Consider the following 26,261-nt stretch of genomic DNA (forward strand, 5'->3'; position numbering starts at 1 on the left):
TGCTTTATGGGAGAAGAGGATTAATTGTATACACATTGTTTTGATCACACATTATGATGACAATGAATGTTAGGAGGCTTATCATTGTCATAATTTGTGCTATTCAAATATTAGTAGAGCCATCCTTAGGTCAGATGCGCGCTAAGGGGCGGATCCAAGGCCACAGCTAGGGGGCGGTGTAGTGCTTGAAGGCCGCAGAGAAACGCACAGCCTCACTGGGCCACTCGCGATAGATATGGAAATGCACACAAAATGCTGCGCTTCCGAATTGTGATAAGGAACCGCAAGTGAGGACAGTGAGGATTGCTGGAAAAAAACAACCCCCCCATGCAAAATACAACTCTGGAATTATCCAAGAAGAAGCATTTAGAAAGTTGGGTTTGGAGCGCAGTCGCTGCCGCAGAATCCCTCTCGCTCCGTCGTATTGTTGTATCTGTGTATGATTCGCACAGTTTTGGCTTGCGCCTTCAGGACGACTCGGGCGGTGCTGACGTTGACGACCGTGTGGATCTTGTGAGAGCATCCCTACCGCACAGCCCATTCCCTTCACCAGGATGGCATTAACGATCTGCACGAGATTTACCGACGAATACCAGCTATTTGAAGAGTTGGGCAAGTAAGCGTGCATATTTAAAATTGTTCATAATATGGCAGCATCCCAGTGACTGTCAGATTGTTATGTAATAGCTTGCTTTGGCCGAGGACGTTGATTCGACGCTGTAGGTAGACTACGCGCGTGTACGGTGAATGCTGTGTAGGTGTATTTGTGATTTAAAATTGAAGAATGAAAAACATAGCTCTACAGTTATCACATCACTGATTTTACCTGTATTTCATTTATATGCATTTACATGCATGGTCTATCGACTGATAGTCTTATGAAATGCCGGAAGACTGCCAGATCATTGTGGAAAGGCTTAAGCGTCTTTCTTCTTATTCTTCCCAGTATTTCGAACCAAGTATTCTCATTTTGCCTATATTAACAAGGGATGTAGGCGTCCCAACTGTGAATTAGCGGTGCCGTCGCCTGCAACAGAAATACATACGCGGTAATGCGACAGCGGAACCCAGCGATGACACATTCCACGGCCAGCCGCCGTGCCGCGGTCAATTAAGAGTCACATACTGGGGGTTCCTGACTAAACGGTGATTGAAGACAGTGAGAACGATGAGAGAGACAGAGAGAAAGACGGAGGGTAATGAGGTTACAGGGATAAAGATAGAGATGCACTGAAGTGCGCGTGTGTTTGCGAGTGCGTGTGCGTACGTGTGTGTGTGTTGACCAACCTGCAGTCTGCCTTGCCCCCGCGGTCAGTCTTCGGCGGCCGTAAGCACCGTTTGACATTCAGTCACAGTTTCTCTCCCCTCAGTTATATTTCATAATCTTGTGTACATTACCGCAGCATATCACAAACTGGTCGGTCCTTCGGAAAAAGTCAAGAAAGCTATTGTGATAGAATCATAGGTAATGCCATCACCCAAGAGAGGCCTAGGAGGCAGGACGATTTACAAGGCTTCTTTAATTTTTGTGATGCGGTCCTAATGTTTGAGGAAGATGCACCATGCACTGTGGTTTGATCTATGGGCTATAAGATAATATGACAGTAAACTGTATTTTAGACCCCACTCCGCCGTAAACAAATTAGATTTACATGAAGAGAATATTGCATTGATTTTTAAGAAGACCAAACCTAGGTTGTGTGAGAGAAGAGCAGCTTCTCTCTGATTTCCCTCAAAAAGTGCAGCTCAGAGATGCAACCCTTCCTCCCAACATGACCTAGATTGTACAATCATGTCTGATTTGCATGCATGTGACTGAACCCCCCCCCCCCCCCCCCCGCCCCAAACAACACAAAGCCAGCCTTATGTAAAAAACAGGGGAAAGTTTGAAATATACATATATTCTTGTTCATGTCCATGTTGTTGATTGAAGCAGGTGAAGTTGTCTGTAGGCCAAAGGGGGTGCGGCCATGTTGAGAAACCACTCACCCAAATTGTTTTTACTTCACAGATGTGATATGAGGTGAAATACTGTGAAATGATGACTCACCCTGTTTGTCTGACCTCTATTCATCACCTCCCATATTCAAAACCCCCATATTCAAAACGCCCTCAATTAACCAAATCCTTTATATTCATAATACATTTATCAATAATGCCTATATATTACGCTAATATGTATAGGTCATATTCATAAATCCCATGTTCCAAACACTCATATTCATTACAATACTGTGTGTGTTTGTTTCAGGGGAGCTTTCTCTGTGGTCAGGAGGTGTTTGAAGATCTCCTCTGGCCAGGAGTATGCGGCCAAAATCATCAACACCAAGAAGCTTTCTGCCAGAGGTGGGGAATGGCACGCACACACACACACACACACACACACACACACACACACACACACACTCACACACACACACACACACACACACACACACACACACGCACACACGCACACATGCACACATGCACACACACACACACACACGCACACATGCACACATGCACACATGCACACAGACATACATCCCTAGTGGTGTGGAGTCACGTGGGAGTGAGCTGTGAATACGTCTGCTCCCTGAATGGACTTAGAGAGGAGAGAGACAGAGAGAGAGAGCAAGCAGGGGGGAAGAGAGGGAGACAAAGAGGAAGAGAGACAGAGAAGAAGGGGAAAAGAGAAGGAGGCCATAGGAGCTGAGCCTCATCTGGGTCTCAGTTGATTAGGACTGGTTGTGTGTGTGTTTGTGCACGCGTGTGTGTGTGTGTTGAAGTGTGTTTGTCCATGTGTGTGTGTGTGTGTGTGTGTCTATGCACACGCGTGCGTGGACAAGTGTGTGTGTCCTTGCTGTATTTTGCAAGGGAGACTAAGAGAGCTGAAGTGTTGTGTAATTTATTATCCATGCATCCATGACACAAGAGTGTATGTTTTGTCCACTTGCAGTATGTGTAGGATGAGTCTTTTCCCGTGTCCTTGTTTTGTGAGGTTCGACCTATGTCTTATGTGTACATACTCCAGCTTCTGTGTGCGTCTTTGAGGGAGTGTGTGAGTTTGTGCTTGTTGTGTGTGTGTGTTTGCGTATTGATACAAGGCCCTGGCCGGGCCTATGGTCCCAGGGGTAGATCTCTAGCAGAGCCGACCCAGTTCTTTCACATCCGTCACTGTAATTGTAGCTGCCGGCTGGCTTGCCTGGGGGCTTGGGACACACAGACACACGCACGCGCACACATACAAGTTCATATTCATGCCCCAACACATACATGCACGCACACACAAACACCATTACAACAACACAGCATTCAAAAAACCCAGCACCGGCAGCTAACTCTTATAACCAATAGCATGTGCTGCTGTTTCTGCAAATTAATTTCCTTTATATCCAATAATGTGCTCTGTATTTGCTTATCTTAACCAATCACATCCCTCACTACTAAAGCTGTCCAGAACTCGGAAACCAATCATTTTGCTGTTCTTTCCTTATAACCGATTGATCCCCTCATCTCCTCTCACCTCTCCTCCTTGTTCTCTGTGTAATGGATACCTAATGAAGAGCATTAGTATCTTTCCATTTGCATGCTGGGACTGCGTTTAAAAATATACCTATGACAGCGGTATTCAAATACAATTTGAGGAGGTCCAGTCACTCACATTTTCCTAAGTAGAAAAGGTCCAGACCATAGATATTTTCAGTATCGGTGCTCTTGTAAGTATTTGGGATACATGGTTATATATCAAATGTTTTCAGGACTATTCTTAAATCCAGTAAATGGTTTTCAAACTTGTTGTGGGGAAAAGAATGTGTGCTTGTCCACTAGTCTCTAAATATGACATTTTCTCTTGCAGCTTTTCATTTCTATCGACAAGCCATTCTCACATTCACAGTGTTGGATTAGAACTTTGTTGCTCCCAGTCCCAACACTGCTTTCTTCAAGAGACACATTTAAATAAATGCATATGATAGGATAGAACGTGGCCCCGGGCTGGTGTTTCCTTAACCCTGCTAAACCAGGACATGGACTGCTGTCCGCCATTTGAGTATGACTGAGCTATGGGTTATCTCAACAGATACAATCACACACACATACTGGCAAACAGTCAGTAGAGGTTTCCCATGCCAGGCATACTGCTGTGTTAGATATGGTCTTAGCCTCTTTCTGTGATAAGCTCTGGAATTGCAACTCTGGTGGGATGATGACCCTCCACCCTCTGTGTGTGTGTGCTTATGTGTGTGAGTGTGTGCTTGTGTGTGTGGGAAGGGGCTTGTGTGTGCGTGTGTGTTTGTAAGCTTATGTGTGTGGGCGTACATTGTGTGGGTATCAGTGGGATGGGCTTAGGGCAGGGTTGGTGGTGAGAGTGCAGGCAGATCAGTACTGAGCTATGGGTGTGTGTACTGTATTTGTATGTTTCATTTTGTGTGTGTGTGTGTGAGAGTGCATGTGTGTGTGTTCCTATAGAGCGATTTACAATCCTGCAATCTGCCATCTGATTATACAGCATTTCATTAAGAGCACCATTTCACCCTGGTCTGTCCATGAGAGAGTGACAGAGATGGAAGAGAGGGGGGAGGGGAGGGAAGAGAAGGGGAGGGAAAAGACTCAGAGATAAAAAGGGAGAGGGAGAGAGAGAGAGAGAGAGAGAGAGAGAGAGAGAGAGAGAGAGAGAGAAAGAGAGAGAGAGAGAGAGAGAGAGAGAGAAGGGTAGAGAGATACAGAAGGAGAGAGAAGAGAGAGATTGGAGGAGGAGGAAAGTTAAGGATGTGTGTGAGTGAGAGCAAGAGAAGCAGAGAGTGATGGAGGAGGCAAAGGAGTCAAGAGAAGGGTGTAGTTGATGACGTGTGTATGTGTGTATTTTTCACCAGCTTAACCACTCCTCTCCGACATTCGTCACTTTGCCTTGACCCCCCCCCCCTCCCACTGTGTGTGTTTATGCGTATAGATTGAGTGTGTATTGCTATGCTATGGACTGAGAAGGGGTTTTGGTTGGTTGCTAGAGTCACTAGGGTGTGGCAAAGAGAGACCTGTAACCCTGTGGCGCAGGTATCACGGCAACAGCCATGGTAAAGGTGGCTGTAGTGTGTGTTCATCCCTCTCTTTCTGCACATTCTAGATAGTCATCTATCCCTCCTCTCTCATCCCTCCATCTACTTGTTCTCCTCACCTCCAAAAAGAGGAAGAGAAAGAAATTGGGTGCAGGAGAGAGGAAGAGAGAGGGAGGGAGAGATGAAGACAGAAAGGGAGGGAGGAAGAGGGGGAGGAGGTATCACATGACACACTGGGCACCGCAAGGCTAAAAATAAACGCTGGTCACACACACGCACACACACAGTGAGAACACCCTGCTTTCTGGGCTGTGTGTTTGTTCTACTTGGTGCTCACATTTTGTGGACAGACAAACTGTTAAACAGCAACCTGGCCAACGTGACAGTTACGCTGCAACTGGGTGCATGTGTCTCAGTGTTTCACTGCAGGGGGGTGTGTGTGTCTGTTACACTGCTGCTGGATGTGTATGTTTGTTACACTGGAGCTGGGTGTGTGTCTCAGTGTTTCTGATAAAAAAAGAACCCCCATCTTGACTAACTAGGGCATCAGACTCTGAGGAAAGAGCTAGGACATTCTTAACAAGAGAGAAGCTCTCTCTCCACCATCCCTTTCTTTCTTTCTTTCTTTCTTTCTTTCTTCTCTTCAAACCCTTTCCACACCTGTTCCTCATTCTGTTTCAGTTCTGTAGTTACTCTCCTTTATCCTTCTCCTCTTCCTCCCTCTCTCCTTTCCTTTTCCCCTCCCTCCTTCTTTGACCTAGCAGTCTGTTGTTGAATGAAGGCCGTTGAGTCTCTGTGATGAGTGTGTCCTAATTGGTGTCTGGGTGCTCTTTCTAAGTTATCTCACCGGGTTCTCTCTCTAGGTTATCTCTCTAGGTTATCTCTCCAGGATCTTTATCTAGGTTATCCATCTAGGTTCTCTCTCTAGGTTATCTCTCTGGGTTCTCTCTCTAGGTTATCTCTCTAGGTTATCTCTCTAGGATCTTTATCTAGGTTATCCATCTAGGTTCTCTCTCTAGGTTATCTCTCTGGGTTCTCTATCTAGGTTATGTCTCTAGGTTCTCTCTCTAGGTTCTCTCTTTAGGTTATCTCTCTAGGTTCTCCCTCTAGGTTATCTCTCTAGGTTCTCTCTCTAGGTTATCTCTCTAGGTTATGTCTCAGGGTTCTCTCTCTACGCTATCTTTCTGGGTTGAGAAGAACAGTTTCACCTCCAGAATGCTTCTCAGCTTATTCGGAATCATATAGATGAACCTTACTTATATTAGAAGAAGATCATTGTATTTAGAAGGACATACATAACTCAGACTCAGTATCACAGATGAATCACAGATTCATTTGAATCTGGTTAATTTATTTAGAAGAGTGTCTAAAGGTTGTCTCATTCTAGAATATTTGAATCTATGAGGATGGGATTCTATAACGCAACACTATTGTGGTACAGTGGATAGTCACACTCTGAAGGTGTGTGTGTATTTGTGTGTGTCTGCTTGTATTCCCCAGTCTAAGGTTCAACCTTGAAAAGGCACGTCTTTTTAAAGGTAAGTGTGAGAGTAATTTGACAGAACGAGACAGAGACTAAAAGCAAAGTGAAGGTGTAGTGAGACAAGAGCAGGGAAAGGAGAAATGGGAGGAGCAGAGGGGGCCTGCAAGAAGAACATGGGGATGAACGTGTGTCTCTGTGCAAACCTGTGAATAGTGACATGTAAAAACAACTGTAGATGGGAATATTTGGTTTGTATTGATGTGTGTATTAGTGTGCGTGCCTGCGGGCGTGCATGTGTGAGTGCGCAGGCGTGTGTGTGTGCATGAGACTCTAATCCATCCCCTGTAGTGTTTACTGAGCCTACCCAGGAGGCAGGTCTCAAATGACTGAACAGAAGAAAATGGGCCAACAGCTGTGTTTATGTGTGCATATTTATGTGTGTGGGGGTGTATGTGTGTGTTTGTGAACACGCTTGCATTGTTTCCTCCATAAACTGTGATAATGTTCCATGATTGATGGAGACAGTAGCACAAAGTATTAAGATACTCTTGAGACATTCTATCTTTGACACAAACCACCTCTTATTTCTGTGTGTGTGTGTGTGTGTGGTGTGTGCGTAGAACCATTAGTTATCCCCAGATGCCCTGACTCCATAGAGAACATTAAGTCTGATTTCATTCAGAACCATTGGAGGGTGACAGACTGAGTCTCACTGTCTCAGTGAATTAGTGTGTGTTAGTCTGTAATGTAGTAGAAATGTGAAAATAAGACCAAGGAGAACATGTCCGCTGTCCCCTGGCCATGATATCTGTCTGCCTGTGTGTCTCTCTGTTTGTCTGCCTGTGTGTCTCTCTGTTTGTCTGCCTGTGTGTCTCTCTGTTTGTCTGCCTGTGTGTCTCTCTGTTTGTCTGCCTGTGTGTCTCTCTGTTTGTCTGCCTGTGTGTCTCTCTGTTTGTCTGCCTGTGTGTCTCTCTGTTTGTCTGCCTGTGTGTCTCTCTGTTTGTCTGCCTGTGTGTCTCTCTGTTTGTCTGCCTGTGTGTCTCTCTGTTTGTCTGCCTGTGTGTCTCTCTGTTTGTCTGCCTGTGTGTCTCTCTGTTTGTCTGCCTGTGTGTCTCTCTGTTTGTCTGCCTGTGTGTCTCTCTGTTTGTCTGCCTGTGTGTCTCTCTGTTTGTCTGCCTGTGTGTCTCTCTGTTTGTCTGCCTGTGTGTCTCTCTGTTTGTCTGCCTGTGTGTCTCTCTGTTTGTCTGCCTGTGTGTCTCTCTGTTTGTCTGCCTGTGTGTCTCTCTGTTTGTCTGCCTGTGTGTCTCTCTGTTTGTCTGCCTGTGTGTCTCTCTGTTTGTCTGCCTGTGTGTCTCTCTGTTTGTCTGCCTGTGTGTCTCTCTGTTTGTCTGCCTGTGTGTCTCTCTGTTTGTCTGCCTGTGTGTCTCTCTCTGTCTGCCTGCCTGTTGTCTGTCTATCATATTCTGTAACAAGATCCTTAATATGAAAACACATACATACACACACAACCCTACTCTGCTGCAGTGCGGTTGATCGGCTGATCAAATGGGAAACAAGCTGCCAAGGAGAGAAAGAGAGACGTAGAGAGGCAGAGATTAATACACAGGACAATGTTTGCAACAAACATGTGGAAGCCAATTTAGAGAAAGGTTTAGTTTGAATAAATTATCGACCAAACTTAAGTTAAATTAACTAAAGTTAATAAACTAAAATAATTAGTTCTACAAATAAAAAGGGTGATTCTGGGAATAGCTCTGGTTTTTCCTAGGGCTGTTGTTGGGGGCAGAGATTGTCCAGTTTTAGAGATGCTAGTGCGTGACTGGTATTTAACCTGTCATCTGTCTGGAGAATAAAGTTGCCTCTGTACAAATTTCCAAATGCTGATGCCTTCAACCTACAGCTTGAACGCGCAAGCAGAAATAACCTTTGTTGCCTATTGTGGGTTTGGACTCTCTCACACAAGTAGGTAGAAAAACGCTGTCAGCCTGTCACAGTATATTAATGCTCACCTCTTAAGACTTGCTGGGGGAGGCAGGTTGTTTTCAGTGTGTGTCCTCTCTGTAGGGTTGGCTTTATATGCCGATGTTATTATAGCTGTTTGTTGGCTTAGTTGCCTGAGATTGTGAACAGTGGTAGAGTAGTTTGTATGTGTGTAAGTTGTGTGTTGAGGTGGATACATGTATGAGTGGAAGCTCAGGGACGTCCATTTGCATGCAAGGCTAGTTCCACTGCAGCGGAGAGGAGAAACCTGGCACTCTGATTGGTCCAGGAGTTGCTAGACAACAGATGTCCGGCCGGCTGGGAGGTAGACTACCTGTGGAGGAAGAGAGAGAGAGGATGAGAGGAGAGGATGTGAGAGAGAAAGAGGGAGAGGAAGTTTGGATGTTGAAAAGAGAGGGATTGAGTATGATAGGAGCTAAAAATATGTTTGTGGTGTGTGTAAGAACATGAAGGAGAATGATAGAAGATGACAGTGAGATAGAGGCCAAGGAACATGACAGAGAGTGACCTTGTTCATAGTGCCAAGTAATGACTACAATCGTTGTCTCAAGGAGTCAGCGTTTTGGGATGAAAGTGCAAGAGAACTTTACTGAGAAATAAACATGATACAGAACAAAAGGGCAAACGCCACACGGCCATCGGTAAAGAAACAAAGAATAAGAGTTCACAACGAGGTCCGGGGGTCAGCTCAGCTTATATAGCCATCTGAATGAGTCAACACAAAACAGGTGCGTCTAATATTCCGGTGACGCAGATTGGCGCTCAGACGCCGTGTGAACTGTGACACGCGCACACGCACAAGTTTGATTGAACTGGGCCCGCAGTTTCCACAGCGTCAACAAGAATAGAGGAAGGAGAAGAGGACGAAGGTGAAAAATAGGCGTCCTATTTTATTTGGAAAAAAATACAACCCTCTGCTCATCTCTCTCTCTCTGTTTCTGTCCTGAGGCAAAGCTGAAGTGGGTCGCCTCCACACTGTCCTGAATCAGATCGGTAGATCTGAATCTGACTCTATCAAGTTGAATCTGACTGTGATTTTGAATCAGAATCAGGTGACATCATTCTCCTCTACTGCGACTAACGTGGTGAGACTCGGGAATCGCTTCCAAACACATGACACAGAATCCTTCTGTTCTTATGAATCCTGTGGGATTTTACTGATCTGATTCTTAGATTACATTGGCCCACATTGGGTTCTGTCAGATCAGAGCGTTCATCTCTTGATTGCTCTGGTCTTGATGTTCAGTAAAATCAATACCAGGCAAGAGTTCCTCTAAATGTGACCAGTGTTTTTAGGTAAGAGCGTATTAAAAATTGAATTGATTGGAATTATCCGTGATTTAGGATCAGCAACAACTCTTCTTAGAGGGTGGTCTGGTAAGATCCCTCTCTCGTGTTGTCTAAGGACCCCAGGTTATGGTCATAACCTAAAGTTATAGCTATAGACTGTGTCTAGCTGTTCTAGTGGTTCTGATATTATCCAATTCCATGGGCAGGGCAGTGCCAATGCGTAGTGATGGGCTTAGACACTGGACATGAGCAATGCGCACCATTCATGCGCACTTACTGTAAATTGCTCTGGATAAAAGGCGTCTGCCAAATGACTAAATGTAAATGTAAATTCATACAACGACAGACATGTGGGTTTCGACAGAGCTCTCCCAGCTGCCTAGGCACATCTGTGGATGCGCTAGGATCTGTGGCAATGGACATTTCATCCCACATCCCTGCCTCAGCTTTGATAGCCCTCTCTTCCTGTAGCTCTGCCTGGTATGCCACGAGCATGAAGGACAGGATATTTATACATGCCTCCTCTCTTGTGGAGGACGGGAAGCAGTCAGCCTTGGCAGGCAAGGTAGACCCAGTAGGAGTCAGAGTGGCCTTCTGGATGGGGCGTAGATGAGAGGCCACTAGCGGTTCAACTGGAAACATGTATTAGAGGCCACACTCCACCAAGACCGACGCAGTCGAGTGCCGACTCTCCCCGAATGGAGTTGAATAGGGTTTCTTCCAAGCTTCCTCTAAGCATCATGGGGAAACAGGCAGAAATAGTCTTGCTGTTGTTTGACCGTAGGTGGATATCCTGAAGGAACGAGTTGGTCGCTCAAACTAGATATGCTCCCTACTGGCAATTGCAGCAAGATGTAGCTTTGTGAGTGGACAGTGAGTAGGTGTTTTAATGACTGGAGAGCCGTGTGTCTCCCCTCGTCTAATGCAGGCGCCTCTGTTGGCTGACATGAAAAAAGGGCTTCTGCGAGGGCGTACCCACAGTGAAATACCAAAACAAACAAAAGAGTACCCCTCCATAAAACACAACACTTTCCTGTGTAGCCCTGTTGTGTTGGCGATGTATTAAATGAAGCATTGGACACTTGGTACTACGTCCGTATTCCATTCTTGTCCGGTCAAACAGGTTGTGTAAGATTGAAAATTGCAAAGCTGAACATCAGAACACTGCACCCTGTGACCAGTATGGATACTGAAGTTCAACATGGCGTTGACCATATCTCAGTTTTGTGAGCTTCAATCCAGGCTCTCACAAAGCAAGAAACATGGTAACAATTAAACCAATGGAAGGATTGTGAGACATATTAATATTAACATGTATTACACCTACACCACCTAACAATGCAGGCAGACTTTGACTATTTGACTTTTTTTTGACTGTCTTTGTGGCAGTTCAGTATGGCCTGAAGTTCCGTGGTGCGAGGCTAAGTTGATATATCAGGTCAGTTTATTCTGGTGGAGTTTTGAGATAAAAGGAGGGTTCTGTTGAAATGGGGGACATGACGTTTATTTATAGTGTTTTCATCCATTACCTCTGCCAGCTGTCATCTTACAGCCATGTGTATACACACACACACACACACTAGCTTGCATTTACACAGATGCTCAGATATGCACATCATGCCCTCCAGTGGTTGTAATGTCAACTTGAGTCTGAATAGAAATGATAATAATCTTTTTTCCAACCCCCCCTCTTTTTCTCACAGACCACCAGAAGCTTGAGAGAGAGGCGAGGATTTGCCGTTTATTGAAACACCCCAATATTGGTAAGATGCATGTGACTGAAAACACACACACACTCACACATCACATTATAATGATACACAACGGCAACACAATAATATATTCTTTGGTCAAGAAATTACTCCACAGATAACTAGTGGCTTTGGCTTTTACAGTCCTGCGACGCCCACCGATATCGGATTGATTACATTTTACTGTCAAACCTTTCGATTTATGGATTGCTTTCAGGATGTGAAGTTTATTTATAAATATGTCAAAAAGCGCTTCTCAACAACATTATTTACCCTGCCTTTCATACTGTCTCTGTTGTGTAAGTTATCTGTTTACATGACTAGAACACGCAGCTTGCTGTTTGGTTGTACCACAAGAGTGACAGTAGTACTACTGAAGCATGTAGTTAATGGGAATTGTGACAATTTTGGTACTGTCGAGGTTTCAATGAGAGAATTGTTCTTTTTTCACATCTTTACTTTCCTCCTTCTAACAATCTTTTCTGGTTTTCTAGTTCGTCTCCATGACAGCATATCAGAAGAAGGCTTCCACTATCTGGTCTTTGATCTGTGAGTATACTGTCTGTCTTTTCCTCTCATCCCACTCTCTCCTCTGTCTTTCTTTCTTTCCTTCCTTTCCCCTCTCATTCTCCCTGATGCGCCTTTCTTTTCTTCTGTTCTTTCATCCCTCCCCATGCTCCCAGATTCTCAGTCCACACCCACCTCTGTGTATCCCACTGTTTACACACAAGTCTTCATACGTGCTAACACACACACAATGTCCCCATTTTACCCAGCATGCAGTGTGGTTGGGTAGCCAAGAGCGGCCTGCCAGGGAGGCTCAGGGGTGGATCTGTTGTTCTCACTAAAGACACGCACATGTACACACACACACATACACACACACTGGACTGTTGTATTTGTGTGTGTGTCTAATATCTCTCTCCTGTGTTCAGGGTGACAGGAGGAGAGCTGTTTGAGGACATTGTAGCTAGGGAGTACTACAGTGAGGCTGATGCCAGGTAGGCAACACACATACACACACACACTGCTGAGGTCAGCAGCCCTTATGTCCTGCTGTGTGTGTGTGTGTGTGTTTTATCACATATGGTACCCGAGGTGTGATACATCTGCCTTGTCTCTCATCCAGTTATTTATAAAGGTGATTAATGATACACTGACTGTGCTCTTCATCATCTACACTACCAGGTTTGAATACAACCTCCCCAGAGAGAGAGAGAGAGAGAGAGAGAGAGAGAGAGAGAGAGAGAGAGAGAGATAAAGAGAGAGAGATAAAGAGAGAGAGATAAAGAGAGAGAGATAAAGAGAGAGAGATAAAGAGAGAGAGATAAAGAGAGAGAGATAAAGAGAGAGAGATAAAGAGAGAGAGATAAAGAGAGAGAGAGAGATAAAGAGAGAGAGAGAGAGATAAAGAGAGAGAGAGAGATAAAGAGAGATATAAAGAGAGAAAAGTTTTGGAAGAGGAGGAAGAGATGCTGGAGCAAGGAGGAGTAATATAAAAAGGGCATCGAGGAAGTAAAACGAGAGGAGGAACAGCATCACTGACAAAAGGCGAACGTAGGGATTTAAGATGTACCGATTTGCAGCAGGATGTGTGTTTTAGTTAAACAAGTCAAACAGCAGCCTCATTATCAGACTGAGCTAGGGCTAGAGTTCCTTTCTTTGTTTGTTCTTGTTGTGTTTAAGGGTGTTCACTTATGAACTGTTAGCTTCACTTATGACACAAACACAGATAGTGAAATCCCAGTTGGTCCTTAGGTATCCACGTGGAAAAGGTTGAAAATTTGAAATACATCATCTTTGTTTCTTGAAATGTTGGTTTCTTATTTCTCCTTGCTCTCTTTGTCTCTCTTCCTCCTTTTTGTCTCGCGCCTTTCTTGCTATTGCTCCATCCCTCCATTCATTCCTCAGTCATTGTATACAGCAGATTCTGGAGAGTGTTCACCACTGCCATGTCAATGGGATAGTGCACAGGGATCTCAAGGTTTGTATGCCAATGCTTCAACCTCATAATCACACCTTTACAACACTTACATAAACATCTTTATCGCAGTCAAGCTTTTTTTCCAGCCACATCTTGCAAGTTTTGAACCATAAACGTAAATTCCCTGCCACACCAGTTCCCTCAGCCTTCATAGCATATGGTGGTAGTTATCCTGCTTGCGTTTCATTAACTGCTGATAAGAATACTTATAAAGTTGACTCTGTGTTGTGTTTGCAGACATGCGTCTAGCTTAGTCTTAGTTTGTTGCGTTTGTCCCCCAAACCTCAGCACCTCCATGTTCCTCTCTTCTGGGTGTAGTGTGCCTTCTGACACTTCCAGGAACTAGACCTCCCTCCTGTATCATTACCCAGGGACTGCAGTCCCCTGCGGAGACTGTGTGTGTGTGTCTTTGCGCTGAGTACAGCATTACAGTGACAGGGAAGCAGTGTGCGTGTGCCACTTAATAGCATATTTGCATAATTATGTAAAGATGCGAAGCATTTTTAGGAGCATGAATATTCTGAAGGGGTGAGGAATTCTGATGACTTCCAAAGGAATTGATATTTGCGGTGGGAGCAAGAGAGAGAAATAAAGAGAAACAGAGAGAGGGAAATCGAGAGAGGGAAGGAGAGGGAAAGAAAAAGAATGAGAGAGAAAGGGAGGGATGGGATATAAGTGATGATTTTGAGTGTTGCAACAGAAGCTGACTAGTCTTTATTGTTATTCTCTCAAGCACAGAGTGTAAGACACAAATGGTATTGGGTAAAGTAACATTCTTTACATCATAACCAAAATGTTGAGTGTTACCGAAGCATGTGTGAAGTCTTTTGGATCAGAGGTTTTGCACTGATTGGAAATATTATATTGAACTAATCTTATGCAGGTTCTGTGCCTGTGTGTGTGCATAGGCAGGTTTGTTTGTGTTTTTTGCTTGTTTGTCTGCTGCTCATCTCCAGCTGTTGTGAGCTAACCCTAACCTCTGACCAAGAAAACCCTCTCTCACTGGTCTGAGAGCATGGGATTGGTCTAAGCAAAGGGAGGCAGTTAGCCTCACACCCATCTGCTGTCTTTGAAATCTCTGATGGGGAGTGAGGGGAGGGCTCATTGTCTCTCTGTTTTAATTTAAGCTATAGTAGGTCTCCCTGGATGCTGGTCTGGGGTCAGATTGGTGCTGTGACCCCTAACAATTGGGGTTAGGCTTCGGTTGGGCTAAACTGCTCCCAGATCAGCCTCCACTGGCGATTCAGACTCTGAGAGAGTGCCAGACCTCTTACCTCTAACCTGTTTGACTCCGCCCCCCCCAGCCTGAGAACCTTCTATTGGCCAGTAAACTGAAGGGGGCGGCGGTCAAGTTGGCTGACTTTGGATTGGCCATCGAGGTGCAGGGGGACCAACAGGCATGGTTTGGTGAGTATCCACCTAGCCAATCAATAATCAGATATTGAAGGGGTCAATCAATCAGCCACCCACCAACCCATCAATCACAATCAATTAGCCACCCACCCACCCATCCACTCACTCACTCCCTCACTCAATCAATCAATGGAACAGCCACCCGTGTAGTGTATAGTGACTTCTCCTTCTTGTATCTTATTCGCAAATTTTGCACTTCTCCTTTCCTTTGTTTCAACCACTTTGAACCTCTTGCTCTATCCTTCCCCCCACCCATCACCATCCTTCCATCCCTGCTTCCCCACCCAATCTCCCCCATTCCTCCATCCATGTATTCTTCCTCCACCCTTCTCCATCTCTTTCTCAACCCTACCCTGCTCCATCCCTTCCCGGCACTCATTTCTCCATCCCTCCATCACTGTCTCCCCCCACTCTTGTCCATCCCTGCCTCCCTCATCCCTCCATCCCTTCATTCCTGTCTTTTCCCCCTCAGGTTTTGCTGGAACTCCGGGCTACCTTTCTCCAGAGGTTCTGAGAAAAGACCCATATGGCAAGCCAGTGGACATGTGGGCTTGTGGTAAAAAACCTCTACCCTCTTACCCTCACCCTTTTAACTTCACCCTGGAGGTCAGTTCAGATATTCATTCAGATAGTCTTGAATGTCAAAGCATGTCACTTCCTCCCAGGGGTCATCCTGTATATCCTGCTGGTTGGCTATCCGCCATTCTGGGACGAGGACCAACATCGCCTGTACCAGCAGATCAAGGCTGGGGCCTATGATGTGAGAATACACCCTTAATCTTTCTACTCGCGACTCTTACTGCTTTATCTCTCTCCTGTCACCTGTTTCTCTCAATATAAAGTTAGATAGATAGATAGATAGATAGATTGAGTCATTGATTATGTGTCCTGACAGTTTCCGTCTCCGGAGTGGGACACAGTGACCCCTGAAGCTAAAGACCTGATCAACAAGATGCTGACCATCAACCCGAGCAAACGCATCACTGCCACTGAAGCCCTGAAACACCCCTGGATCTGCGTATGTTTGAGACACACACACACACACACACACACACACACTAACATGTTGAATGAAACCAGTACCCAGTCTAATTCCTTCAGCTACAGCGCACTCATTTCAATACAACACAAGTTCCTCCTTCCCTTATCCCTGCTGACATTGGTTCTCTCCCTCCTTCTCTCCATCTGCAGCAACGCTCAACTGTCGCCTCCATGATGCACAGACAGGAGACGGTGGAGTGCCTGAAGAAGTTCAACGCCAGGAGGAAACTCAAGGTCAGACCTCTGTCAACCCTCTCCTTCTGTTTCTCCTCCTCTAACACCTCTCCCTCAATCCTGCCTTTCTCCATAACGACCGGTTACACAATTACCTGCCTGCTTTTTTCTTGCTCTGGTGTCCTCGCCTGTTCTAACATGCTCTGATAACCAGTGGGTTTCCAACTACCCTCTCTCCTACCTTCTCCTCCTCCTCTTCCTCCTCCTCCTCCTCCTCCTCCTCCTCCTCCTTTATTCCCTGCTCTCCACTCCTGCAGGGAGCCATTCTGACCACTCTGCTGGTCACAAGAAACTTCTCAGGTAGGTCTCTTCTCTCTTTCTCTCTTACTCTCTTTCCCTTTCCATCAGTTTTTCTCCTCTGCACTCTCTTTTCTTACTGTCAGTGGTTTTCATTTTTTTTCTGTCTACTTCTAGCTTGCTTGCTTTCCCCCTCCTCCTTTCCCATCATGACTTTACATCTGCCTATTTTGCCTTCTTTCCCCCCCACCTTTCACTCCTGTTGAGGTCAATAGCTAACTTCCATTCATGATAGCATGCATAGTGTTGGTTAAGGTGTTCCACCAGAGAAGAACTACCCACACCTCTCCCTCCACTTGGAACAAATCCAGTCACGATTTTATTATTTGATTTATGTTGTTTTATAGACCTTTAATTTATAAGGCTACTTTTTGTTCCTCCTTATTCATTCTCTTCTTCTATCCTGTTGAATTTTCTTTCCTTCCGTTGTTTGGGATGTGGTTCCCTGAGAGGTAAGATTTCTGGAATGTTCTCAAAAGGGAATGTTTTAACCCTGATAAGTAAACTGTGTTGCCTGATCTCACTTCCTGTCTATTAGCCAATTAGCAATCCCGTTTGCACGTCAGTTCTGCGTCTTCCATGTTTATAAAGTAACTTTAAATGTAAAGGCTTGACTACAGCTTGACTATAGAGCCATACAAATCTGGTAAAACAATAAAGTGCTGTGCAGGGTGACCAACCCCTGCATGCTATGAAACAGCATGTTAAGATACAATCAAATAATAAGATAACAGAGTCGTATGCAACAAAGACATTTGTGTGTGTGAGAGCGCATGTAGGAGGCATTCATTGTTACTGTAAATGAAGAATGACACTGGCATATCAGATATACAGATCTCCTGATTATTTATACAATGCATCCATATACCATATACCAAATACTTAACCAATATATAATGTATCTAATTGAATCAAATGCTTTATGTGATTCATATCTGAATATGCATATCTCTAATATTCTCACTAAGTCATTAAGAATACCCCCCCCCTCCCCATGGACGAGACATTAAACTCAAAACCAAACACCCAAGCTTAGCCCATCGCCTCGTCCCAGCCTGTCTGTCTTCGATGCACGTGATTGGTGCCCTGCATAAGAAGGATTTCCTGCCTGTGGCATTGCATTATGGACCTTGTTGGACAGGGCTCTTGAGGGTTTGCACATTGAGCTCAATATGGCGGGAGCTGCCTGTTGCATGTTAGTTTGGGTTCTCTCTGTGTAACTTGAAATTGACATGCTAGTTTTGAGGGCTACATGTAACTCTGAAGTTGACAGTTTGTATTAACTTCTTTTACAGCAGCCAAAAGTTTGCTGAACAAGAAAGCGGACGGCGTCAAGGTGAGTTCTCAAAACTGTTTGTTCGAAGGCAATTCAGATTGCTTCCACTGGAATGAAACAATGACAGACGTGCCTGGTTCCACTTCGGTCCCTAGTCACTTCCCTTAGCCTTCCCTCACCTGATCTGAATGAACAGGAGAGGTGACACCATTGTGGTGACAACAGCCACCGACCAAATGGCTTTCACCTATCAAGCTTCTCTAAACCATTGCCCATGCAGACAGACTATCAGAATTGGAGGGCTGCAAGGAGAAATGGAACTAGGCCCTTACAATGTCTGAGCAGCCAATGGATGCGCACCAATGACATCATCAATACTGGACAGTCATTCTCACCAGTGGCCTATTTAAGGCGATGTTATAGTATTGCATTTTAGATTGCATCTTGTTTATATCTCTTCAGTAGTATATACTGTATACAATGCATGTATGAAACACTAGAATATCTTGTTTCAGCCCTCTCTTTTAGGGGTCATTGTGTGCAAGGATGTGTGTTGTGTTGTTCTAAACACCCTCCATATCTCTCCTCCACTGGGCTATGTCTCTGATCTCACTCCCAGATCCCTCTCTAAAGTGCATCTGTGTTTGTATGTGCCCCATCTGAATTGAACACTGAAGAGTAAGGGTATGTGTGGGTATACAGTATGTGGGGTAGAAATAGTGTGTGTGTGTGTTTGTGATAGATGTAGGGGGGTGTTTAAGCTTTTTTTTGTTGATTTGAGATTGGGCTTCTGGCCGTAGATGCCCTTTTCTGAATCAGTGTCTCTGCTTGGTGTGTCACTCAGGAGTGTGTGTGTGTGCTATGTTCTGTCTACCCTCCCCCCCCTGCAGGTCAACAACAAAGCCAACACAGTGACCAGCCCTAAAGAAACTGGCCCTGCCCCTGCCCTGGTATACATACTCACCCCCCCCCCCCCCCCCAACACACACACCTTCCTCACCACCACCCTTACCTGTCCCACTGCATGAAGCCATACCCCTTAACCAGCTTACCCCCCAACTGTTACTTTACCCAGAATGATGTGCTTTGGTTTGCATGAAACCCTTTTGAAACCTTGTCATTCCAGCAGCGGTAGTTCTCCAGACCTGTGTAGCTGTTGTCATTGTTGTTGTCAAGTGTTGGTTGTTCTGTCTCTTTGCTGCTAACTAACACTGAGTGGAGTTGCTTGGTTTGAGTGGAGGATGTGGAGGATTCTGGCTCTTCAGGCAAGAAGTCAGCCTGGGTCAAAGACTACGCCCTATCCTGTGTGTTGGCTTAGCCTGCCTCGAATGGTAGATGGGTGGGGCTTGGCACATCTGTGACTGTTCCATTGGCTCCATCATACCAGGCAAACTAAATCAAGCACAAATGATCAAGATGGTTCTGATGTTATTTGACCCAGGTCTGTCAATGATTGACAGTGGATTGTGCATGGTGTTTGCTGATTGTTTGGCTCCATTGGTCACATGACTGTTGCTTTGTGTGATGTCAAAAGCTTCATGTGCATTCACACAGACAGCTATTTTCATAAACATGGACACACACACACGCACACACAAACGCAATGATGCAGGACAGGTGAGCTCAAGTGGTGTACCTTTGAGCAGTCTGTGAGTGATAAGGAGTTTCAGAATGAGAATCAATCATGCTGAACCCTGATCTTACTTAACTGAGGCCAGAGACCATGTCTGAGTGGGGGGGGGAGAGAGAGAGAAGAGGAGAGAGAGAAGAGGAGAGAGAAGAGGAGAGAGAAGAGGAGAGAGAAGAGGAGAGAGAGAAGAGGAGAGAGAAGAGGAGAGATAAGAGGAGAGATAAGAGGAGAGAGAAGAGGAGAGAGAGAAGAGGAGAGAGAAGAGGAGAGAGAAGAGGAGAGAGAAGAGGAGAGAGAAGAGGAGAGAGAGAAGAGGAGAGAGAAGAGGAGAGATAAGAGGAGAGATAAGAGGAGAGAGAAGAGGAGAGAGAGAAGAGGAGAGAGAAGAGGAGAGAGAAGAGGAGAGAGAAGAGGAGAGAGGGATGCCAGCAGATGAAAGGAGCAGACGGAGGAAGAGTCAGCAGGAGACATGGAGGAAAGAGGCTCTGGGGAGGAAGAGACAGGAAGAAGGAGTAGAAGGTGGGGGAGGGAGGGACTTAGTGAAAGAGCTGAAGAGAGAGAGAGATAGAAAGAGAGAGAGACAGAAAGAGAGAGGGAGAGAGAGAGGGAGAGAGGGAGAGAGAGCGAGAGAAAGGAGATTGTCAATCACTGAGGTTAATCTGCCAGATGGATGTCAAAGACACCAGCAGTGTCTGACCCCCTCTATGTGGCTTAGCGTCATTGAGCTTCAAGGATCATGAAAGACATATGGGTACTACAGAATGCACACACACACACACACACACACACACACACACACACACACACACTCTTGCTGGCTTCTCCTTCCTCCTTCTTTTAATTCCTTCACACTTCTTTTCCACCTTTCTCTGCCTCCAGGAACCTCAGACGACAGTCATCCACAACCCTGTCGATGGAAACAAGGTACACTTAGTACGTGTTTACAATGTATGTGTGCGTATATAATGTGTGTGTATTCAATGTTTGTGTGTACATGTATTAATCCTGTGTGTATGCCAGTGTGTTTCCAGGAGAGTAGTGGTCCCTCTAGACACACTGTGTGTATGTCTCTTTCCAGGAGTCCATAGAGAGTGCCAACACCACCATAGAGGACGAGGATGTTAAAGGTAGGAGCTCTCGCCCCGCCCTCCTGCCATCTGTCTGTCTGCTCTCTCACATGTCTGTCTGTCTGCCTTTCTGTCTGTCTGCCTGCCAGTCTAGTCTTTATACTCGTAGGCCTGTCTGTCTGTCTTTCAGTGTTATGTCTGTGCTACAGTGTACACCCTGCAACCTTTTCGTCTGCTTGTCTTCACCCTTCTTTCTCTGCGTCTTCAAGAGTGTTTTTACAGTATACAGTAAAAGTCATTTCTTTTTATATCACTTCTCGTCTTTTGTCTCGTCCTTTATCTTGTTTCCTTTTGTTTTAACCACACTTCTGGAATGACTGTTTGTTTTTCTCCCCTTCCATGTACACACACATCCTCCACAACATGCACATGGACACACACATATACACTCTCTCACACACCTTCCTGAACACACACACACACAAATACACATCCTCACACACCCATCCTCACACACACCCCTGTGTGCCAGTGCTCCGTCTGGGGAACTTTGTAGGCAGTATCTTGAGCTCTAAGGGCCGCTCCTCCCAGACCTCGGAGCCCAGGCAGACTCCTACCTCCTCAGTCCAGAGTAAGTCCCTCCTGGCTGGGGGAGACTCCCTGCCCTGCCCACTCACCATCCCTGGAGAAGAGCAGGATAGCAGAGTAGATTCTCCCCTCTCTCCCATCTGAATCCTGCTGCCTTTCAAACCGCCTCAGACTTAATCCACTGTTGTCCCTGGCTCTCAACCACTCTCTCTCTCTCTCTCTCTCTCTCTCTCTCTCTCTCTCTCTCTCTCTCTCTCTCTCTCTCTCTCTCTCTCTCTCTCTCTCTCTCTCTCTCTCTCTCTCTCTCTCTCTCTCTCTCTCTCTCTCTCTCTCTCTCTCTCTCTCTCTCTCTCTCTCTCTCTCTCTCTCTCTCTCTCTCTCTCTCTCTCTCTCTCTCTCTCTCTCTCTCTCTCTCTCTCTCTGTTTGCCCCTCTCCCGTCCCTCACTCACCCAAACATTGAGTCACAGTTGACTTTTATAAAAAGTGAAGGGACATAGACACAAACCCAAACGCGCACGCTTAAACACGATGACACCCAATGACACACACGTACTCATGCACACATATACACATGACACATCTTGTGTAAGCATTCTTTTTCTCTCATATCACAATGAGTAGACGAGATATGAAGTGCTGCATCTGTTCACAGATCTGTGTCTGTCTGTTGGATAAATGATAAGTCATGTTTTCACTATTTCCCAGCCTGCACCAATAACAATAAAGGTAACTGTCACCATCTCTCAGCTGGCGTCCATAAAGAATGCATCTGAGCTTTAAGTAATTCAGAGCTTTAAGGAGTGAAGGAGAGTCCTCCATCTTATATATTCTTGCCTTATAGAGTATTAGTCATGGGAAGCACTGGCAAACTGAATTCTGTTAACACATTTGTTTTAAAGACAAAACAAAATAATTTTAATGAATGTGTGCTTTCCATCACTAATTATGGTACCTGCAGCTTTGTAGACTAGAGTCCATTTTAAACTTGTTTGCTTTGATATCCAGTTCATTTTGGAACAAGGACCCTCTGAATACATTTTCTGACGTTCCATACCCAGTTATCCTGCCGATAGAGGGACCCGGGTTACTGACGCTGGTTTGTGGTTATGTGTTTCAGCCCGTAAGCAGGAGATCATTAAGGTCACTGAGCAGCTGATTGAGTCTATCAACAACGGAGACTTTGAAGCTTATGCGTGAGTCGTGTGGGTGTGTGAGTGAGAGAGAGAGTTACTGTATGTATGTGGAATTTTAATAGGCCTACTGTGTGCTAGTCAATATGGCACATAAGACAAATATTAAGAGCATGTGTTAAATGTTGGGATTTACTTAGTTTATTATTATTACAATATTACAATGTTGAAAAAAGGTTTAGAGTCACATTAAAATTCAGTTTAGCTCGATGAGTTGTTAATCATCACGTTCTAAGCCCCTCCTGCTCTATACTTGGTCCTCAGTAAGATTTGTGATCCTGGCCTGACCTCCTTTGAACCTGAGGCCCTGGGCAATCTGGTGGAGGGTCACGACTTCCATCGCTTCTACTTTGAGAACGGTAAACACCATTCACCATTGTCTTATTGATTAGTGAAATCCTGAAAAAGATTCTATTACCTAATAAGGTGAAAGCATTTGACCAGAAAAGGTGTTTTGATGCTATTTCTATCATATCTCATGTCAATCTTCTATATGGTCAGACTAGAAGCTTTTGTTCCAAAAACACTCAAATAATTGATGATGTGATGACTATAAATAGTAACAACTGTTACGCTTCAGTAGGCCTAAAATAAAACGGATAAGCCGTTGCCCTAGAAACCTCAATCATTTACCAGGCCCACTGTCACACAACCAAAATCATCTAGAACCTTCCTTCTCCCTTTTTCACCCCATCCCCTCTTACTCCCCTTTGTCCCTCCCTTCTCTCCCCCTTCTCCGATTCCTTTCCCTCTGTACCCCTCTGTCTACATCCTCCCCCCACATCTTTTCCTCCCCCTTTCTCTTCTCATCTTTCTCTCCTTGAATCACCCCCCCACCTCCCTTTATCCACCCCCCTCCTTCTCCTCATCTTTCTCTCCCTAACCCCCTCCCCCGCTCCAGCTCTGTCTAAAGGCAACAAGCCGGTACATACTATCCTGCTGAATCCCCACGTCCACTTGATCGGAGAGAACGCTGCGTGTATTGCGTACATTCGCCTCACCCAGTACATGGACGCCGCCAGCATGCCGCGCACCATGCAGTCTGAGGAGACCCGCGTGTGGCACCGCCGCGACGGGAAGTGGCAAAACATCCACTTCCACCGCTCTGGGGCTCCCAGTGTCCCATCCCAGTAGGTATACACAGCCAGTGACCCATCCCAGTAGGTATACACAGCCAGTGTCCCATCCCAGTAGGTATACACAGCCAGTGTCCCATCTCAGTAGGTATACACAGCCAGTGTCCCATCCCAGTAGGTATACACAGCCAGTGTCCCATCTCAGTAGGTATACACAGCCAGTGACCCATCTCAGTAGGTATACACAGCCAGTGACCCATCTCAGTAGGTATACAAAGCCAGTGACCCATCCCAGTAGGTATACACAGCCAGTGACCCATCTCAGTAGGTATACACAGCCAGTGTCCCATCCCAGTAGGTATACACAGCCAGTGTCCCATCCCAGTAGGTATACACAGCCAGTGACCCATCCCAGTAGGTATACACAGCCAGTGACCCATCTCAGTAGGTATACACAGCCAGTGACCCATCCCAGTAGGTATACACAGCCAGTGACCCATCCCAGTAGGTATACACAGCCAGTGACCCATCCCAGTAGGTATACACAGCCAGTGACCCATCCCAGTAGGTATACACAGCCAGTGACCCATCCCAGTAGGTATACACAGCCAGTGACCCATCTCAGTAGGTATACACAGCCAGTGTCCCATCCCAGTAGGTATACACAGCCAGTGACCCATCTCAGTAGGTATACACAGCCAGTGACCCATCCCAGTAGGTATACACAGCCAGTGTCCCATCCCAGTACAGCCAGTGTCCCATCCCAGTACAGAAACAGCCAGTGTCTCCTCCCTGTACAGATACTGCACATAGCCAGTGTCAGTCAGCATCAGTTAACCCTCATGGTAGACTGACATAACGGCAATAATATAAAATGAGATCCTCTCAATAATAGTCTGAGAAGTCTATTAAGTGCTTTTGTTGTACTCTTCTGATCCTCTGTTTGTGTCCTGCAGTTAATGGAATATCAAGATTAAGTTGAAAATCCCATCAACTATTCTCTGTGACGGGCAATCAACTAGCCAACCCCTGATTGGCCCCTGACCCCCCTATAAAGACATAACATCGCACAGGACAACATCAAACACATTTTAATGTTAACACATTTTACTACAGAAAGTCATTGGTACCACAGACGGTGGCAGCACACCATATTTGGACATTGTCAGATGATGTAATAACTGACATTTCTTTTTTCTGTTTTTTAAGCTGTTTTGGTATGCATTTTACATATATAGAGAGAGATGTTAAAAATCACTACTGTAACCTCTCCCGAAAATTAGTTCTGTATTTTTATGTGTATTTATGTGTGTGCAATACGAAACATTTGAAAGATCAGAATGTTAAAATTGAGCTTGCTTTAGTTCTGGTGATGTACATATAAATACATTGTGATTGTTGATAACACAAACAGACACTAAATTGCTATTCTTGCTATCAGAGGAATTAAGAATTTACGTAAATTTATGAGCTACATTTCTGTTTGCTATGAGCTAAGTCATGTTTGAATCATCAGATTTTGACACATTATACTAATTTAACTGTAAAGAGAAGCTAAGCCGCTTATACTTTGCATTAAGATATGTTTGCCTTTATATCATTGAATAAGAAATAAGAGAATGTAGCATATATGTCATATATGAAAAATCAAGATTATTGTGTTATGCATGGGGTGGAAGGGGTATCGTGACCATATGGAACTATAATATCTTCTGTTTTGATTTGTGAAATCACTGAACTGTTTGTTTGCATTTGTTAATGTTGTGCACCGGTCCTGTCTGGAATGTTCCACTGTCCTCCAGTGTCATAGACCTGTCTTAAAATACCGAAAAACACAGCTATAGGTGGTAAAATGTCTAGTTTAAAAATCACACCATCACAATGGATCAAGAGGGTTAAGAAACGTTCAGTTGGTCAAAGCAGCCCTTACACATTTTATAGAAAAGACAGAATGAGGATAAAAAATATTTTCATTTTCATAATGTTTGTATACCTGTATTGTACTTCCACTGTAAGTAAGAGTTATGTTGTTGTATTCCTCCTCTTATCATTTCTTTTTGTAATTTCAAACATATCATTTTGAAGAGAAGCAAAGGTCTGTCCACCTGGATAAGCAGTGGTACGTTCTAGCTTAATTAAGCTTCTCTGGAAACCCATGGAGAACCAAACTAGTTTCTTAAACTTAATTGTTTTTTTAACTACTGAAATTAGAGAAAATATGAAGGGATGAGAGGAAGGAGAGAAAAAGAAGAGAGGGAGGAGGGAATGGGAAGAGAGGAAGGAGGAGAAAATATATATGGAAGTGAAAAAGAGGATGGGTGAAGATTAGGGCCAGGAACTGTTACAAAGTAGAGGGAAAGAGGGAGGAAAAGAAGAAAAGTAAGGAAGATGAGTAGAAGAGAAGAAATACAGTACAGTATGTTAGAGAAGGGAGAGGTGATGAAGACAAGAGAGAAGGGGTAGTGTGTAGGGGGTGATGAGAAGGAGAGAGGAAAGGAAGCTAGAAGACAAGACAGAAGAAGAGAAGAACAGTGAAGGAGAAAGGTGATGTGGTAAAGGTCATGTGGTAAAGTCTTCCCTGAGGACCTGAGCTTCTATGTGTCTGTTGTCATACCACCTTACCAATACATCAATTTCTCCTCATCAATACTTTGTTTTTTTAGGAAATCTACAATTAACTTAATTTCTTTTTGCAAAACGTATGATGTCAATGCAATGCAGCACCCGTGACATGGTATGTATAAATTGTTGCCAGCTTGGCAATAGATGGATAACATGTTTAAGAAGTAAATAAATATAAAAGGTGTGATGACTGCTCCATGTTGGTTGTTGTTTGAAGTTGGTGAGTGATATATAATAGTATTGGAAACAGGAGTTTCTTTGTGTATTGTCAGCAATGTTAA

General features: G+C 44.8%; 1 protein-coding gene across 1 annotated transcript; it reads left to right on the forward strand.

The window, feature by feature from the left end:
- The first annotated feature begins 289 nt into the window (after positions 1-289).
- camk2d2 (calcium/calmodulin-dependent protein kinase (CaM kinase) II delta 2) lies at positions 290-26,217 on the forward strand. The gene is made up of 21 exons (XM_084687588.1): positions 290-616; positions 2,252-2,346; positions 11,514-11,573; positions 12,056-12,110; positions 12,497-12,562; positions 13,473-13,545; positions 14,850-14,952; positions 15,431-15,514; positions 15,624-15,718; positions 15,854-15,976; positions 16,150-16,233; positions 16,491-16,533; positions 17,826-17,866; positions 18,697-18,756; positions 20,316-20,360; positions 20,515-20,563; positions 21,798-21,818; positions 22,210-22,285; positions 22,547-22,641; positions 23,184-23,412; positions 24,315-26,217. The coding sequence occupies exons 1-21, from the start codon at positions 555-557 to the stop codon at positions 24,316-24,318; spliced, it is 1,563 nt and encodes a 520-aa protein (XP_084543714.1). The 5' UTR covers positions 290-554; the 3' UTR covers positions 24,319-26,217.
- The last annotated feature ends 44 nt before the right edge of the window (positions 26,218-26,261 follow it).

This window comes from Hypomesus nipponensis, chromosome 22 (genome assembly GCF_054491055.1).
Source record: "Hypomesus nipponensis isolate SF chromosome 22, ASM5449105v1, whole genome shotgun sequence".
Taxonomy (NCBI): domain Eukaryota; kingdom Metazoa; phylum Chordata; class Actinopteri; order Osmeriformes; family Osmeridae; genus Hypomesus; species Hypomesus nipponensis.

Excerpts from the sequence above, each read along its gene's own strand:
- camk2d2 (XM_084687588.1), top strand. The coding sequence starts at position 555 with ATGGCATTAACGATCTGCACGAGATTTACCGACGAATACCAGCTATTT. Across the intron at positions 15,719-15,853 it reads TCAAGGCTGGGGCCTATGAT|TTTCCGTCTCCGGAGTGGGA; the intron begins GTGAGAATACAC and ends GTGTCCTGACAG. Across the intron at positions 16,534-17,825 it reads GGTCACAAGAAACTTCTCAG|CAGCCAAAAGTTTGCTGAAC; the intron begins GTAGGTCTCTTC and ends CTTCTTTTACAG.